Genomic DNA, 17,499 nt, shown 5'->3' on the forward strand with positions numbered 1-17,499 from the left:
TAAAAAGTTGTTAAAAATTTAATTCCATTATCCAAAGGCCGATGGGACTGTGGTTTCAGGGTCACATTTTTAGCTTGGATATTGGTGGGGGTTTGAATTTTTTGCTTTGAGGCAATTGGTGACTTGATTATTTCACATCATGTTAATATGATGCCAGATTTATTGTTTATTTTCTATGCTCCAGTTAATTTTCGGGCATAAATTTCTTTCCATTTCAGTCCTATGAAATATCCATATAGATTTTTAATTTTATGTAGTTTAATTGATCTAGATTACATTTTAACCTCCTTTAGAGTCAATTTACTTGCCAGGTGGTTACAACACAATGATTGAATAACCTTCATGGCTTTCCCTCCAGTTTATTTCTTTCCTTACCTCTCAGATATTATTTTAAATCTCTGTTTCCTGGGGCTTCCTCTCCTTGACTCAGTCTTTTGTGCTGCCTATATGCTCTGCTTTGTGGACACGGGATAATCAGGAATATGGTTGGAAATTTGTCTGCTTCTGCTTTGGAATCTAAATCTAGTAATTCGATCCATAATTAATTAAATAGATTTGGTGTTATGATAAATGACTGCCTAATGTAGATGTAAATGTACATTTTTATTGCTGTGCACAGAATTCTTTACCAGAGCTGTGTCCATGTTTGTTTCAGCACTTGCAAACTTCATAAACAAAGAGAAAACCGGAGGAGTTATCAAGGCCATCGCTGGGAAACAGGCTGAGTTTGTGTCTGAGACCTCCGAGGCCAACATCATGGTGAAGTGGTACAAAGATGGGAAGGAAATCTCAGCCAGCAAGAAATTCACCATGGAAGACAAAGGAAAACTGCACAAGCTTGTGGCTTCGGCTGTGACGAAAGAAGATGAAGGAACTTACACCTGCAAAATTGGGGATGACACTCTTACTTTTGATTTAAAGGTCTCAGGTAAGTTTGTGCTGCAAGTATGGGATCAGAGTCTGTGTGAGAAACTCAGGATTTTGTTCTTTAGACTTGTCCTACCTTATAAATTGACAGATTTTTGGGCCAAGGTTGCACAATGCTTTCAGAGATTCTGACCCTTGTTGTGATCCTGATGCAAACCCAGAGTATGGGCAAATAATATAATCATGCTGTGGTTTATTTGAGCCAGCTCAAGGTTTTTCTAGGGCTGGAGCACAATCCAAACATGATGCTGCCTGAACAGCTGGCAGCCACATCTGGCCTTTATTCTTTTAGCTCATCTGTGCCTTATCTTAGGACCACCTTGGTCAGGGGTCCAAAGTCTTGCTGTGAAAGGCCTCTGTCCTCCTCTGACAAGTTTAAGTCCTGATTTTGAGAGTTAAGCATCTCCTGCTATTCCCAAAGGACACTGTGATCTCAGAGATCACTCCCTGTGGTACTGTAAGAGACTCTATTAGTCTGTGTCACGTGCCCATCACACAAAGCACGTGGTTGTCAGGTCAAGCCCAGAAGAGAAATGCTTGTCACCACTGCATTCCAGCCCAGGATGGAGCCAGAGTATAAAATGACACAAGAATTCATCTGTGAAATTCAATATCTGTGAAATTCAGCTGATTTGATTTGCATGTTTGTGGGAACTTTTCTTCTAAAAGTGGTTTTCTGGGCTTGTGCCTGGAGCCTAATTTTTAACCTGGTCCTATATTTAAGATTGAAACTCCTGAAAGCTTCTCCTGTCATGGCTGCAGTACAATGCAATTCAAGAGAAGTCACCACTGAGTGCTTGTGACCTGTAACAGAATATCCAGGTTACTGTGATGCTGTCCATGAGCTAACTAAAGACTCAGCAAAGCTGATTAATGTAGGACAGCACTTGTCTTGAGGGATTGCTTCATGATCTACTGAGCTGGAGGGATTGCTTCCAGCTGGTGTTTGCTCAGGTATTCACTCTGCATCTCACCTCCAGGTCTCCAACATGAAGCAATTTCACTCGGATTGCAATTCCCAGTCCCTGACTTTACCCATTGAAAAACTGGTCTGAAAGAACCAACCAGGCTCTGCCCCAAGTGACCCCTCAAAAGGCAGTTTGTGTAATCTGATTTATACTGTCTGATTAGAGCTGTCTAAGATGGATTTTAAAGCTTTTCTAGTTATGCCTTTGTCTGAGCATCAGGTACAGAGGATTGCCTGAGCTTGGTATTAACTTTTTGCTGGCCATTGGCAGGTTGGGTGAATCTCACCTGTAACTCCTGTGGCAAAACATCACGTGGCAATCAGGCATCAGGCAAAGAAAACTGGTATCTGCTAGATCAGAGAATCACAGGAAGATTTGGGTTGGAAGGGACCTTAAAAGTCCTCCAGTTCTACCCCTGCCATGGGCAGGGACACCTTCCAGTGTCCCAGGCTGCTCCAAGCCCTGCCCAACCTGGCCTTGGACACTTCCAGGGATGGGGCAGCCACAGCTTCCCTGGGCAACCCGTGCCAGGGCCTCCCCACCCTCACAGGGAGGAATTTATTCCCAATATCCCATTTAACTCTTCCCTCTGTCAGTTTGAAGCTGTTATCCCTTGTCCCATTGCCACAAACCCTTTGATGAGCAAGGACTGAGTTACAGCCTGTTAACAACACCTTAGCCGGGGCAGCTTCCTCCTTGTTTCATGTGTCACCATAAAAATTTTCCAGAGTGCTGAGAAGCAGCACTGCAGACTCAGGGGGTAGTCTTGGGGCAGGGAATCAATCTGCCTTGAGGGTAATGAGATACCCCAATAACCCTGAACAGCAGGATTCTGGAGGGACTCTCCTGCTTTGGCCAGCTAATTGTTGAAGAATAGGTCAGTCCTAATGAGCGCAAATTTTAATGAAATACTTGCCTGGCATGGCAATTGTCCTTGGGATACTCGGTGACTGAAAGCAGCAGCTGCTGCTGAAAGAAATGCAATACTGAGCTGAGGTTGGCTCTAAGTGACAGCCCGCAGCCTGCTCTCCAGGCCGGGGCTGCCCTGATGGAAAGAAGGCTCTGAAATACCTGACATGCCCATCAAGTATTGCTCCTTAGCTTAGGGACAGGCTGTGTTGAGTAGGTTTGCTCACATTTTACACCAAGGTCTCTGTCTTCACTGCCTTCACTTTTACAAAGACACTTGCAAAGAACCTTAATTGGTAAAAATGATGTATTGTTGCTGCCCACATGACAAATACCCTGTGTGTGTTTGCACAGCCTATATCTGAGCTGGGTTTGAGCTGAGCTATCCATGCAGGAACCTCAACTGAGCTGTGTGAGCAGTTCTGAGTTCTCTACTGGGAGGATCAGTTTCAGCCAAAAGATATGAGATTATTGACTCCTATGTTCATAGAAACATGGAATGGTTTGGGTTGGAAAGGGCCCTAGAAATCATCTCCTTCCAACCCCCTGCCATGGGCAGGGATGCCTTCCACTAGATCAGGTTGCTCAGAGCTTTTTCCTAGCATGAAGTTGGAGAATATTTTATCAATGAGATTATCCCATATGTGCCCTGGCCTTGAGAAGAATTAGTCTGGTAGGACTGATACTATGAACAAGGAGCTGCAGGAATGGGCTCAGAAACATTTCAGGAAGGCTCCTCATCACTTCTAAGTAGATTTCCTGAGACTTCCCAGGTCTTTTCAAAGCTGTTCCTGCCCTCAGACATCAATACACATCCCCCAGATCTTGCTTGACATCGGAATCAAGGAGTGATAAATGAAGTGTGAGCAACTTGAGGGTGTCTCAGCTTGATTTAAAAGATCCAGGAGGATGTAGGGCAGATGAAGGGGATTGCACTGTAACTGAGAGCAATTATCTGAAGATCAGAGGGGTTTGCACCATCTGTCAGAGAGGCATCAACCGTGTGTGATAATGGAATAACGATCGATAATTTCTCTATCCTGACTTTGTGCTGATAAACCTGCATCAAGGCACAAACGTTCCTCTTTTCCACTCCAGATGAAGCTGTTACTTTTGTCAACAAGCCCAAAACGACTCCAGAAATATCAGTCAGTCCTTCTGAAAGCCTGGAGCTGGTGTGTGAGGTGTCAGCTGCGGGCGGGGCCGTGGTGTGGAGGAAAGATCAGACTGAGGTGAAGCAGGACCAGAGGACAACCATCGTCTCGCAGGGGACACAGCGCAAGCTCATCATCAAGAAGGTGACACAACAAGACCAAGGCAGCTACACCTGTGAAACGAAGTATGACAAAACAACATTCCAAGTCAAAGTCAGAGGTGAGAAAATGCCAGGAATTCCAAAGATAAAGGCGAATTCTGTTTCGAGTGGTGTCTTACATCCAGAGGATCATCTCAGAATCTCCCCAGGGTGAAAGATCTCAGCCATAGTATTTGGTTTTTTTGGGCAGCTTGCATAACAATATTTTATACACACAGTTCTGCATCCATGACTGGTTGTGACCACAAAAAAAAAAATATAGGAAAGGATGGAAATTCCTTCTCCTCTCCCAATTAGCTGGTTTGTCTGCAGAAAAACTCCCACAGGAACATAGTGTGAGGCCATAGCAGAGGGATGGATAAAAGGGAAGGGGGAGGTGTTTGAAGAGCTCTGATTAGATCCCATCCCTGGAAGTGTTCAAGGGCAGGTGGGATGGGGTTTGGAGCAATCTGGTCTGGTGGAAGTTGTCCCTGCCCGTGGCAGGATGATCTTGATGGTCCCTTCCAAGGCAAACCATTGCATGATTCCACGATAAGATGGAGAACGATGGAATTGTCCCAAATAGGCAGAAAAAGAGCAATGGTTCCTTGACATGAGGATATGAGGGTTGTTCCCTTCTGATTCACTAGAAGCTTGGAGAGACACAGGGAGAGAAGAAGAGAGAAGAAGGAGGAGGGTTTAGGAATGCATGTTGGTGCTCCAAGTCCTACATTCAAATCTGTGCTAAAACTGTGAGGTTTAACATTACCCCAAAATTCCCATAAAACTCCCACTGCTATTCACTGCTCTTAGCAAGATAGGGCTGAAGGTGCTTTCTTGCACTAATGGCCCTTCATGACATTACCTGTCAGGGGCAAGTAGGAACTTGATTAAAAACCAGAGACAATGACTGCAAAAAGCTGTTTGTGACTTGGGGTTTTCTTACAGAGGCAGAAATTGTGTTTACAAACAAGGAGAAGGTGCAGAAAGAGGTGAAAGCTGCCCTATCAGAAAATGCCATGCTGAGCTGCGAGGTGGCCCAGGAGAAGACAGAGGTGAAGTGGTACAAGGATGGGAAACTGATCACCTCCAGCAAGAAGTTCAAGGTGGAATCGGATGGCAAATTGCGTCGTCTGGTGGTGGGTCAGGTGGAGAAGAAAGATGCAGGGGAGTACACCTGTGAGGCTGCTGGCCAAAAACTCACCTTCAGGATCGATGTCACAGGTGAGAGACATTTTAGGTTGTATTCCATTGGCTTTTCTTTGTGTCTGGGTGTTTTCCCCCATTTTCTCTGACACAATATCAGAAATTCTGTTAAAGTTCTTTCTGATGCTGGTCTAAGCTGCCATTTCAGTGAGGTTGTGTAGGACTGGGCAGATCTGGAGTTGGCCTGTAGATATCCTGATATCAGCTCCTCACCTCCCTGTATGTCTCCTTCAGCTGAGATAGTGAACAAGACTTCTCAATAGCAGGCACTGTGTTAAAAAACCTCCTCCTATGTGATCACCTGTACTGATATTCCTCCTCCTGTTAAAGGTATTCTTCCATGAAAATCACTGTTTTCCTTCCTCTCTTTTTGCAAGTGATAGGACAAGAGTGAATGGTCTCAAGTGCCACCAGAGGTTTAGGCTGCATATTAGAGAAATATTCTTAACCAAAAAGGTTGTCAGGTATTGGAACAAACTGCCCAGGGAAGTGGTGGAGTCCCCATCCCTGGAGGGATTTAAAAGCTGTGTGGATGTGGTGCTTGGGGACATGGTCAGTAATGGACCTGGCGGTGCTCAGGAAACAGTTGGAGTCAATGATCCTCCAAGTCTTTTCCATCCTAAATGGTTCTATCATTTCTTTGGTCTCAGTGTACTTTACAGGATGTCTGGTGAATTTTATCTCAGGCTCCAGGCAGCCATGGACATCAGCTACATTCTGAGTGACCATTTCTGAATTGGATATTAAGAAAGGGTTTGTTTGTGCTGGGTTTTTTTAAAATTAATATTCATATTTTTAATTAATATTCATATTCATAATTTTTTAAATTAATATTCATCCACTGTCTTTACAGCCAAATCCCTCTTCAATATTAAAATTCTTGTCTCATATGCAGAGGTGATCAGAGCAGGGAAGCAATTGTCTCCTCTGTTTTCTTATAGCGCCAAAAAGAGGTTTGGTATTTTATCAGCTGTGTAGATGAACAACTATGTTGGAGTCTACTGACTCCACCCTCTGAGGGGTACTTGGGGTGTGAGCTGAGGAACTTTGGCTCTTTTTCATTTATCATGTAGCTCGTTCTTTGGCTGAGGGAGCTGCCAGTTTCAGTGGAGGATGGGTAAGGAAGGAAGGATAAGTAAGGATATATTTGAGAGGTGTCTTCCAGAGGAAAGTCAATATGGACGTTCATAAAAATGCAGAACAGTTTGAGTTGGAAGGGACCTTAAAGATCACCATGTTTCCACCCTGTGCCATGGTCAGGGACACCTCTCAAGAAGTTCAAGGTGGAATCGGAGGGCAAATTGCGTCGTCTGGTGGTGGGTCAGGTGGAGAAGAAAGATGCAGGGGAGTACACCTGTGAGGCTGCTGGCCAAAAACTCACCTTCAGGATCGATGTCACAGGTGGGAGACATTTTAGGTTGTATTCCATTGGCTTTTCTTTGTGTCTGGGTGTTTTCCCCCATTTTCTCTGACACAATATCAGAAATTCTGTTAAAGTTCTTTCTGATGCTGGTCTAAGCTGCCATTTCAGTGAGGTTGTGTAGGACTGGGCAGATCTGGAGTTGGCCTGTAGATATCCTGATATCAGCTCCTCACCTCCCTGTATGTCTCCTTCAGCTGAGATAGTGAACAAGACTTCTCAATAGCAGGCACTGTGTTAAAAAACCTCCTCCTATGTGATCACCTGTACTGATATTCCTCCTCCTGTTAAAGGTATTCTTCCATGAAAATCACTGTTTTCCTTCCTCTCTTTTTGCAAGTGATAGGACAAGAGTGAATGGTCTCAAGTGCCACCAGAGGTTTAGGCTGCATATTAGAGAAATATTCTTAACCAAAAAGGTTGTCAGGTATTGGAACAAACTGCCCAGGGAAGTGGTGGAGTCCCCATCCCTGGAGGGATTTAAAAGCTGTGTGGATGTGGTGCTTGGGGACATGGTCAGTAATGGACCTGGCGGTGCTCAGGAAACAGTTGGAGTCAATGATCCTCCAAGTCTTTTCCATCCTAAATGGTTCTATCATTTCTTTGGTCTCAGTGTACTTTACAGGATGTCTGGTGAATTTTATCTCAGGCTCCAGGCAGCCATGGACATCAGCTACATTCTGAGTGACCATTTCTGAATTGGATATTAAGAAAGGGTTTGTTTGTGCTGGGTTTTTTTAAAATTAATATTCATATTTTTAATTAATATTCATATTCATAATTTTTTAAATTAATATTCATCCACTGTCTTTACAGCCAAATCCCTCTTCAATATTAAAATTCTTGTCTCATATGCAGAGGTGATCAGAGCAGGGAAGCAATTGTCTCCTCTGTTTTCTTATAGCGCCAAAAAGAGGTTTGGTATTTTATCAGCTGTGTAGATGAACAACTATGTTGGAGTCTACTGACTCCACCCTCTGAGGGGTACTTGGGGTGTGAGCTGAGGAACTTTGGCTCTTTTTCATTTATCATGTAGCTCGTTCTTTGGCTGAGGGAGCTGCCAGTTTCAGTGGAGGATGGGTAAGGAAGGAAGGATAAGTAAGGATATATTTGAGAGGTGTCTTCCAGAGGAAAGTCAATATGGACGTTCATAAAAATGCAGAACAGTTTGAGTTGGAAGGGACCTTAAAGATCACCATGTTTCCACCCTGTGCCATGGTCAGGGACACCTCTCACTATCCCAGGTTGCTCCAAGCCCTGTCCAACCTGTCCTGGAACACATCCAGGGATGGAGCAGCCACAGCTTCTCCAGGAAAAATTGTTATAAACCAAATCCGTTGTTTGTTGCTGACAGTGGTTCGTGCATTACTGCAGAGGTGTCGTCGGACAACAGAAATTTAGTGGTTTACACTTGAATTTCTCCCTCTGAGGGAGCTGTCTGCCTCAGAAACAGAAGGTTTCCAGCTCTCTTTCCAGCCGGGTGAGCTCACGGCGGTGCAGGGTAATGTGACCGCTCTCCCCGTGCCCGCCTTAGCTACTGTTGCTGTATTTCTCATGGGAACAACTGTAACGCGACGTGCAAGTCCAGCACTGGCTGGAAAATGATCCAGTGTGAAAGCCAGGAGGGATTATGAGTACTCGGAGTGGTTGGCTCTTCTGCAGCAGAAATCCTTCTCTTAGTAGATTATCCCAAAGTGCAGCAGATTTCTGGGTCTTAATTTATCCTGTTGCCATTGCACTTGGAAAGCTTTTCGAGGTTCCTGTACTCCAGGGCTCCATTGGTAGCACAAAGCCTTCCCTGTTTAAGAACAGGTTGAAGGTTAGATGCTCAGTGTTGGGTTTTGGGATGAAACAGTAGTTTTTGGCTTAATATAAAAAAAACCCAGCTGCTGCACACCTTGTGACTGAGTTGGACACGTAGAAAAAGAGCTGCTTCTGAAATCTCAGTATTTCAGGGTCTATGGTATGCAGTGAAATCCATATTTTAAATCAGTGAAAGTTTCATGTCCTGAAAATATTTTTCCTCACTTCCACTGAAACTTCACTAACCAGTTTCATTTAAGGTTGGAAATGTCATCTGCCCTGAATACTTGTTTAAATTTAAAATAAGTTTCTAAGAGAAATTATCAACTGGTCTAAATCACTTTGGCAGCTGATTAAATGTTTTAGTCACATTTCCTATCACTATAAAAATGGTTACTGTGTAAGGTCAAGAATGGAAAGGACAAGTGAGATGAGTCTGGAATATTCCTGCTCTGCTAATCTGACGTTTTAAATACAGCCCTCATTGACACTGGCTTGTTTTATAACCTATGGAATACACTCTGCATATTCATACTCTGAGTTGTAGATGGGAGCTGAAATATTTATATTTTTGCAATCAGTTTTGAATGCAAATCTTGGTGTCTGCTGGAGCTCTTTCAGATGTCAAAATGCTGCTGACATGTCCCTCTGAGGAGTTTTGCATCACCCAGAATATGCCATGTGCCTTCTAAATGACAATGACACCTCCTCACACCCCTTCTACAGCCAATATAAACAGAGGAGCTCAAATTCAGAGCCCGTAAGCTGGATTCCTGCTCCGTGTTGCTCCCTGCAGGACATCTCTCTTTCCATGGACTGTGCAATATTCATAGCAAGGCTGTGATGCAGCCCAGGACCATTTGTAGTGCCACTGTCAGCAGTGGAGGAACTCGACCTGAGCTTACCCCTTTTCCTCACCCTCCCCGGCAGCTGCTGCCACTCAGAGGACAGACGTGATGGAGACAGGAGAAAGTCATCCAGGAGGAGTCAAGGAAGGCCCCAGGAGGCTGCAGGGAGTTACTGGGGAGAGGAAGGCAGTAGCACAGGGGATGGAAGGGGCTCAGCATCACAATCAGGGAGAACTAAGAGCCTCCCGGGTCACAGAATCACTGAGGTTGGGACCCGTTCATTAGGGAAATTCCTCCTAATGTCCAACCTGAACCCCCCCTGGCACAGCTTGAGGCTGTTTCCTCTCATTCTGTCCCTGTTGCCTGGGAGCAGAGCCCAACCCTCCTGTCAGGAGGCTAGTTTGCTGAAAAATCACAGGTTTTTTTAGGAAATAAAAATACATTTCAAATTTTATATGCTAGTTTTATGTGTTATGTTCATCAAGTACTTTTCCATATTGAGAACTGTGTCTGTCCTCTCTTTGGGATTGGGTTACAAGATATTTTCTGAGCAACACCTGGTAAAAATCCTCTAAATACTGTCATAGTGGAGGTGAAAACTCATCAGTGTGCTATATTTGGCTCGTTCCAAATGTGGGGAGTAGAAATATCATAAAGACACAAGAGCAAATTTCATCTTTGCCTTCATTATAAGAAATTTGCAAATGAGGTGGCTGAGCCATTCATGAAGAGAAGTCAGAGAGGGATGAAAATTACGTGGAGTATATTTTGAGGGTACATTGTTTCATTTATGTGATAAATAGAACTGCGAAGCTGTGTTACTTATGAGAGTTTAATATTGAATTATTTATGTTGGAAAAGGCCTTTAAGATCATCATGTCTAATGGTAAAACCAGCACTGCCAAGTCCAAAACCCTGCAGAGCATCTACACCCCATACAAGTAAGAGCTTCTTGACACAAGATACTTATATCTTGCATATTTTCCCCCTCATGTTTCCCTATTTCAGAGGCAGAAGATGCCTTTGTCCACAAGGAGAAAGTGCAGAAAGAGGTGAAGGCTGCACTATCAGAAAATGCCACGCTGAGCTGCGAGGTGGCCCAGGAGAAGACGGAGGTGAAGTGGTACAAGGATGGGAAACTGATCACCTCCAGCAAGAAGTTCAAGGTGGAATCGGAGGGCAAATCGCGTCGTCTGGTGGTGGGTCAGGTGGAGAAGAAAGATGCAGGGGAGTACACCTGTGAGGCTGCTGGCCAAAAACTCACCTTCAGGATCGATGTCACAGGTGAGAGAATGTGCTGCATCCCTGTTTTACATCCTGAAAAATTGAAATGCCTGTTTTTCATCCTGAAGAATTGGAGGAAAGTTATGTGGATTGTCAAATTCCATCTCCACAGGCAGTGACTGAGCCAGGACTTCAGTGGTGTTGGTTTACTCATGAAATTGTGTTGATGTTGTTAGATCTGTCTTTGTTTTTAGAAATTAAGCATGCAGTGGATTTCTGTAGCCCAAACTCAGGTCAGGCTGAAGATCACTGGGGAATTTCCCTGGGAATCTTGGGAAGATGCATTGATAGCAAACTGAGAATTCAGTAATTGCAGGAGGAATTAAAGGACACAGCAAATCTGAGCACAGGCATTCTCTTGTGAAACTCCTTTCTGAAATAGACTTTATTCTAGAGGAAACCTTTTTATTATGGCCTCTGTCAACTGGGTAGAAATATTAGAAGTGTTTTCAGTAGCAAGAGATGAGTAAACCAGCTCTTTTCACCACACTATTTTCAAGGACAGATTTAATTTTGACATCCTTCAGATGGATCTCAATAAATTTAAAGCAAATTGAAGAGTTCATACATTAGATTTATTTTTGATTGTGGCATGGTGCAAACACCATGGGAGCTGGCTAATTTTCATTCATTAGAAAAACATAGTTCTGGGATGACACATCTTGAGAGCAGTTGGGAAATAAAGTTACAGACGCAGAACAGGCTCACAAAGGTTGTTTCCCAACACTATCTTTGCTTTTGTTGGCAAAGTAAACTGCAACTCTTGGCTTGGTTGGGCAGTTTAATGCTTGTCCTCTTAGAGCAAACCTAATTCTGACTGACCTCATCCACCTTTAGTGCTGCTGGATTTTGGGATTTGTTATTTTCTGCAGATTTTGAAGAAAGGTAGTGGTGAAAACAAAAGCAGCTTTGAGGCTGGGTCTTGGACTACCAGTGAATGAGTCCTTCACTGGCACTTGATGTAATTCAAATGTTACAAATTCAGTAGATTATGGTGGCAGGGAATGTGAAAGGAAAATTACTTTCAGCACGACAATGCAAAGGCTGATGTGTGCATTTGGGAAGAGGTCTGTGAGTTTTAAAAATCTGCCCTTATACTCTCAATTGCAGAGGCAGAAGATGCTTTCATCAAAAAGGAGAAGGTGCAGAAAGAGGTGAAGGCTGCACTATCAGAAAATGCCACGCTGAGCTGCGAGGTGGCCCAGGAGAAGATGGAGGTGAAGTGGTACAAGGATGGGAAACTGATCACCTCCAGCAAGAAGTTCAAGGTGGAATCGGAGGGCAAATTGCGTCGTCTGGTGGTGGGTCAGGTGGAGAAGAAAGATGCAGGGGAGTACACCTGTGAGGCTGCTGGCCAAAAACTCACCTTCAGGATCGATGTCACAGGTGGGAGAAAATATTTTCGCCCAGTTTTCCAATTTCTAAAATATTTAGAAAGATTAGTATTATTCTATATATTCAATGTAAAACATTAGAATATCTTTAAGACATGGAACTGAATCCTTGAAAACCTTTAGGAGCTATCCCTCTGTGTAGGAACAGGGCCATAAAAAGGAAAGTATTGATTGCACCTCTCCATCCCCACATGTTGATGAAATCAAAAGAACTCTGCAATGCAGCTGATTTTCAGTGAATTTCAAAGTAGGGTTGTGATGAAGAGCAGTGGGATATCTGCCCAAAGTCTTCACTCACCAACATAAAACAGATAAAAACTCACCAAAATCCCAGTTTGAATAGTGTTGCCAAGCTCTGAAGTTCCCTCTCTTTCCAGAGCCAGAAGTTGTGTTTACAAACAAGGAGAAGGTGCAGAAAGAGGTGAAGGCTGCCCTATCAGAAAATGCCACGCTGAGCTGCGAGGTGGCCCAGGAGAAGATGGAGGTGAAGTGGTACAAGGATGGGAAACTGATCACCTCCAGCAAGAAGTTCAAGGTGGAATCGGAGGGCAAATTGCGTCGTCTGGTGGTGGGTCAGGTGGAGAAGAAAGATGCAGGGGAGTACACCTGTGAGGCTGCTGGCCAAAAACTCACCTTCAGGATCGATGTCTCAGGTGGGAGAAGATTCTTTGTCAGAATTCAGTAGAGGACAGTAAAGCAATAATTGGAATAACTATTCCACCATGGCTCAGTTGCAATAGTCTGTGTTTTGTTGCAACCTGCAGGGTTAACTTGATTTTTCTGCACTTTGTTGCCTGGATTTGTAGAAATAGGAATATTTGGTTTTAGCACGGCACAAGTTCTGTCTCATTTTTAGGTGGTCTAGGTAATATAGTTGCAGGTATAAATATAATAGAAATAATTATCAACATATTATTCAGAACTCTCCCATTCCTGGGATCCCAAAGGATGATTCTTGTGCATTGAGCCTATTGAAAGGAAAGAACCATTAAAGAATCCCTTCCTTCTTAGACTTCCAATCCCACTTTGGAAGACTTAGAGGCTGGCTTTTTTTTTTTTCATTTGCAGTATCAGCAGCAGCACATCTCAAAATGGGTTGTGAACAGCACTTCTTCTGAATTGGGGCTGTGTGTGATTAAGATCTCAGCCTTTTGAGATGTCTTACTGCTTCTGCCAGGTTCTAAATGCCCCTTTGCTGTGAAATATTCCAAGAAATTATTTGGAAGAGGATTTACACAGTGCCCAAACTACTTTAAGCATGTGATGTTAAATGGAGTTTTGACATTGCAATCACTGCGGGGACCTTTCCAGCCATGATCCTGACTTACCTGAGCCCTGCAGGGAGAAATTTCCTTTGTCTCTTTGACAGTCACATTTGTGGCAGTGGAAGAGAGCACAAAGAGGCTGTTCCAGACACTCTTAGTGCTTTATTGTGTCCTAGATCTTAAGTAAAAGGAATCTGGGAGCTTTTGATGACATGCAGGACAGACGTTCTTTGGAAACGTTTGAATTAAATAAATTTTTACATGGTGACGTGCAACTGTAGGGTTGATGTCAAGGATCCTCTTGGTCCTTTCCATTCCTAGGCTCTTAGTTCCAGGTTTTCCAAGTGGCAACTCCATCCCACAGAAAGGTAGACACTGCTCAGTGATGACAATTGGTTTTGGCAAGTGACAACCTAAATATTTTCCTAACTTGTCTAAAGAAGTCTTTAAGATTAATCTCATTTTAACCCCTCAGTAATCGTCCTCTTCTTTTTCTGTGCTCAGAGCCCAAACCTGCATTTATAAACCAGGAAAAGGTCCAGAAGGAGGTGAAGGCTGTCCTGACAGAAAGTGCCACCCTGGTGTGTGAGGTGGCGCAGGATGCAACCCAAGTGAAGTGGTACAAGGATGGAAAGCTGCTCGTTTCCTCTCGGAAATTCAAAATAGAGACCGTGGGCAAATCCCGGCGCCTGGTGATAGAGCAGCTGGAGAAGAAGGATGCTGGGGAATACATCTGTGAGGCTGCAGGCCAGAAGCTGACATTCAAAGTGGAACCAACTGGTGAGTGCTCAGTTTGTGGTGTGAAGAACCAACCCCTGTGGCCTAGAGGAAAACTGGATATTCCCAACACAGCAGTCTTGGTGCAGCCACTGTCTCCCCTGGAGAAACACCAGTGAGCCACATGACACATTAATTTTTAATGTAGCAATGTAAAGGTGGGAAATCTGAACTTTTTTTGGCTCTGGAAACACTAGAAAATTTTCAGTTTATCTGCTTCACACATCTTATCACCCAACCTCTGTCAGTGGTGGGGAGCTGAAAGTAGAAGTGGGAAGTTTTGAAGAGCAGCAGTGGAGCTTGGAGAAAGGAGACTGAGGAAACCTTGGTCTGCTGCTTATGTGTGCCCCAAAAATGCCCAATTTTGTGACAAAGTGTTGTACAAGATAGAGAAGGGGCCAAGAGGAAGGGACTGGAATCACAGAATGGTTTGGGTTGGAAGAAATTTTAAAAGACCATCGAGTTCCAACCTTCCTGCCAGTGGAGCAAATAGAAAACAGACTATAAATTCAGGTTTAGCCTATTAATGTTTCTTCTTAATTTTATTGAAAATCCTAAAAATGGAAGGGGAAAGAAAATTATATAGGTGTTTTTACTTCTAAGAAACAAGCTTTTTATTGGCAGCAGATAAAATATAAATATTTGCATTTCCTTTCCTCTGCTTCTCTTCTAAGCAGAAGTTCTGAGTTGTCTGAGTTGTCATTTTCTTTCTTCCCACTCAGGAAAAGATTATACCAGCCACAAGTATCCAGCCATATTCCCTGGATTATTGCAGGTTAAGGATGGTGTGGGTCCTGAAGAGGGAGCAATATAAAACTGCTGTGTCAAGGATTTGAGCATAAATTCTTACTTTTCCTGGTTTATTGTCTTTTCTAGAACCAGAGGCGAAATTTGAAAAGAAAGTTGTCCAGAAAGAGCCTCTCATTGTTCAAGAACATGAAAGCATCACACTGACAACCTCAGTCACGCCTGAAACCGCTGCAGTGAGGTGGTTCAAGGATGGCACAGAAATCAAAGCGAGCAAGAGATGTGTGATCAAGAGTGAGGGGGCGTCCAGGACACTGACGGTGAACGCGGCCGAGAGCACAGACTCTGCCCTGTACACCTGCCAGACAAAGAATGACAAGCAGGAATTCAGAGTCCAGGTGAAAGGTGAGCAGTGCCCAGGTCATGGCCCAACCCAACAGCTGCACTTCTCTCATGATGGAGGTGGAATCCAAACTCTTCCAAAAACTCCTCCAATCTCAAGGCTTGTTGTAGTTTCTCTGGATGCCCCACCATGGACCAGCAAAGTTCCCCAGCTTCCAAATTCCCAGTTTTTATCCTTTGCTGGCCACTTGGGGATAAGGAAGCCTACGATGGGTAGTTCTGGTGTTTGCTCCCCTCCTGTTTCTGTATCCCCTTATAGAATGACAGTGATCTGAAAACACCATGTCAAAGAATCTGCCTGAATTTCCACATTTCTGGTTAGATTTTGTCTCCCCTGAGCCCCAAATGTTTAAGGCCATTGTCTTTATTTATTTATTTATTTTTTTTCCAAAGTTGGGCAGAACCAGTTTTCTTAGAACAGGTTTCTTATCTTTTCCTCCCTCACAATTTTCCCTTCTCCTGGATCTCAGAAATCCCAGTGAAGTTTGCCAAGAAGCTGGAGGCCGTGACAGCAGAGATTGGCGGCAGTGTATCCCTGAGCTGTGAGCTGAGCCACGCCAAAGGGAAGGTGACGTGGAGCAGGAAGGGCGTGGAGATCAAGCCCAGCAAACGCTTCCAGATCCATGAGGAGGGGATCAAACGAACCCTGACAATAACAGGGATCCGTGCTGAGGATGAGGGAGAATATTCCTGCGAGTCCAGGGATGACAAGAGCAGCATCACCATCGTCCCCAAACGTACGTCTCTAATGGTGACAATGTGGAGGGATCCCTGGGTTTTGTCCTCAGCTGTTACAACCCTGCAAAGCTGAGTTTGTTCATGTGTCTGGACTGTCTCCTTTGTTGAGAACAAAATACAGAACTCCCCTCTAAGTGTCAGTGGAACCTCTATTTGTGAAAAACGTAATGATTGTGAGACCTGTTGAGCTCAGGTCTCTTAATATTGACCTTCGTATTGCCTTTGAGGCTGGAAGTCAAATTCTGAAATATAAGATGGGTTTTTACCCCCCTCTTTTATTGCCTCTCTTTGTATACAAAATTTACTCAGACATGGGGAATGTGATGACCCAGTATTGTGATCACTTACTGCAAGTAATCAAATTGATGCTTCCAATAAAATCGTGGAAGATTTTGGCTGTTGGAAGGTGCTCATGCCAAGTCTCAAAGAAATGCTCCTAAATGTTTTACTCCTATCCATCAGCTCCCAGAGTGGTGAAATTCGTCACAAGTCTCAACAGCGTGGTGTCTGAGGAAGGAAAAGAGGCTGTGTTCAAGTGCACTGTCTCTCCCAGTGATGCTGTGGTCACCTGGCTCAGGAACGGTGCCAAGATTGAAGCCAGCAAGAAATACGTGATCTCTCAGAAGGACACCAACCACAGCCTCACCATCACTGACCTGACACTGGAAGATGCAGCTGAAATCACTGCCAGTGCTGAGGGCGTGGAAAGCACAGCCAAGCTCCGAGTCCGAGGTAAGAGGTGGCAGTGCCCCTTTGACAGGCTGGCACACTGGTGCCCTGCCCATGGCAGGGGCTTGGAATTAGGTGATCTTTAAGGTCGTTTCCAACCCAGACCATTCTATGATGTTGTTTTATGTGGCTTTCCCTCTAATTAAATTCTGCTTTGGCATCATTAAATAAGGGTGCCCAGAACCCTTTGGATTTGGAGATACATGAGCCACTGGTTTAATTCTCTCTCAAAGCCTATTTTCTGGATCCTCTACATTCCTACTAATATTTCCTCTCTTGCAGAGGCCTCAATCTCATTCAAGAAGAAGCTGGAGCCCAAAACAGTTGAAGAGAGGGAGACAGTGACCTTGGAGGTAGAGCTGACCAAGCCTGCAGAGGTGAAATGGATGAGGAACAGCATCGTGCTGAAGCCCAGTGACAAAATAGAGATCAAAGCTGAGGGAACAAAGCACACCTTGGTGGTCAAGGACATCTCCTTCGCAGACCGGGGCTTCTACTGCTGCGAGAGCCCCGATGACAAGACCCAAGCCAAGATCAATGTGGAAAGTGAGTTCATTGGTCCTCAGTTCTATAAATACCCTGGGCAGGGTTTGCAGGTGGATTCTGGTCTCTGCATTATCATGGGGACACAGGGACACAACCATGGGCTTGGCCACCAGTCAAATGACTGAGAGGAGGTGAAAGCAATGGCAGTGAGCAGAGAATGTCTGGCTGGTTCCTGTTGCCTCCATCTCCTCTCACCAGCTTGGACCATTAAGCTTCTTAAAAGATTCTTCTCTTTGCTCTCT

General features: G+C 44.2%; 1 protein-coding gene across 2 annotated transcripts in view; it reads left to right on the forward strand.

The window, feature by feature from the left end:
- Positions 1-17,499, forward strand: part of OBSCN (obscurin, cytoskeletal calmodulin and titin-interacting RhoGEF) — a 152,211-nt gene that overhangs the window by 24,738 nt on the left and 109,974 nt on the right. For both annotated transcript variants that reach the window (XM_017746776.1, XM_017746775.1), the window contains exons 8-19: positions 656-928; positions 3,903-4,178; positions 5,047-5,204; positions 6,588-6,705; positions 10,384-10,659; positions 11,770-12,045; positions 12,431-12,706; positions 13,823-14,098; positions 14,972-15,247; positions 15,715-15,981; positions 16,445-16,714; positions 16,994-17,257. In XM_017746776.1, coding sequence (XP_017602265.1) covers positions 656-928; positions 3,903-4,178; positions 5,047-5,204; positions 6,588-6,705; positions 10,384-10,659; positions 11,770-12,045; positions 12,431-12,706; positions 13,823-14,098; positions 14,972-15,247; positions 15,715-15,981; positions 16,445-16,714; positions 16,994-17,257 — 3,006 coding nt within the window. The remainder of the gene's footprint in view (positions 1-655; positions 929-3,902; positions 4,179-5,046; positions 5,205-6,587; positions 6,706-10,383; positions 10,660-11,769; positions 12,046-12,430; positions 12,707-13,822; positions 14,099-14,971; positions 15,248-15,714; positions 15,982-16,444; positions 16,715-16,993; positions 17,258-17,499) is intronic.

Source organism: Corvus brachyrhynchos, unplaced genomic scaffold, assembly GCF_000691975.1.
Source record: "Corvus brachyrhynchos isolate BGI_N302 unplaced genomic scaffold, ASM69197v1 scaffold18, whole genome shotgun sequence".
NCBI lineage: Eukaryota > Metazoa > Chordata > Aves > Passeriformes > Corvidae > Corvus > Corvus brachyrhynchos.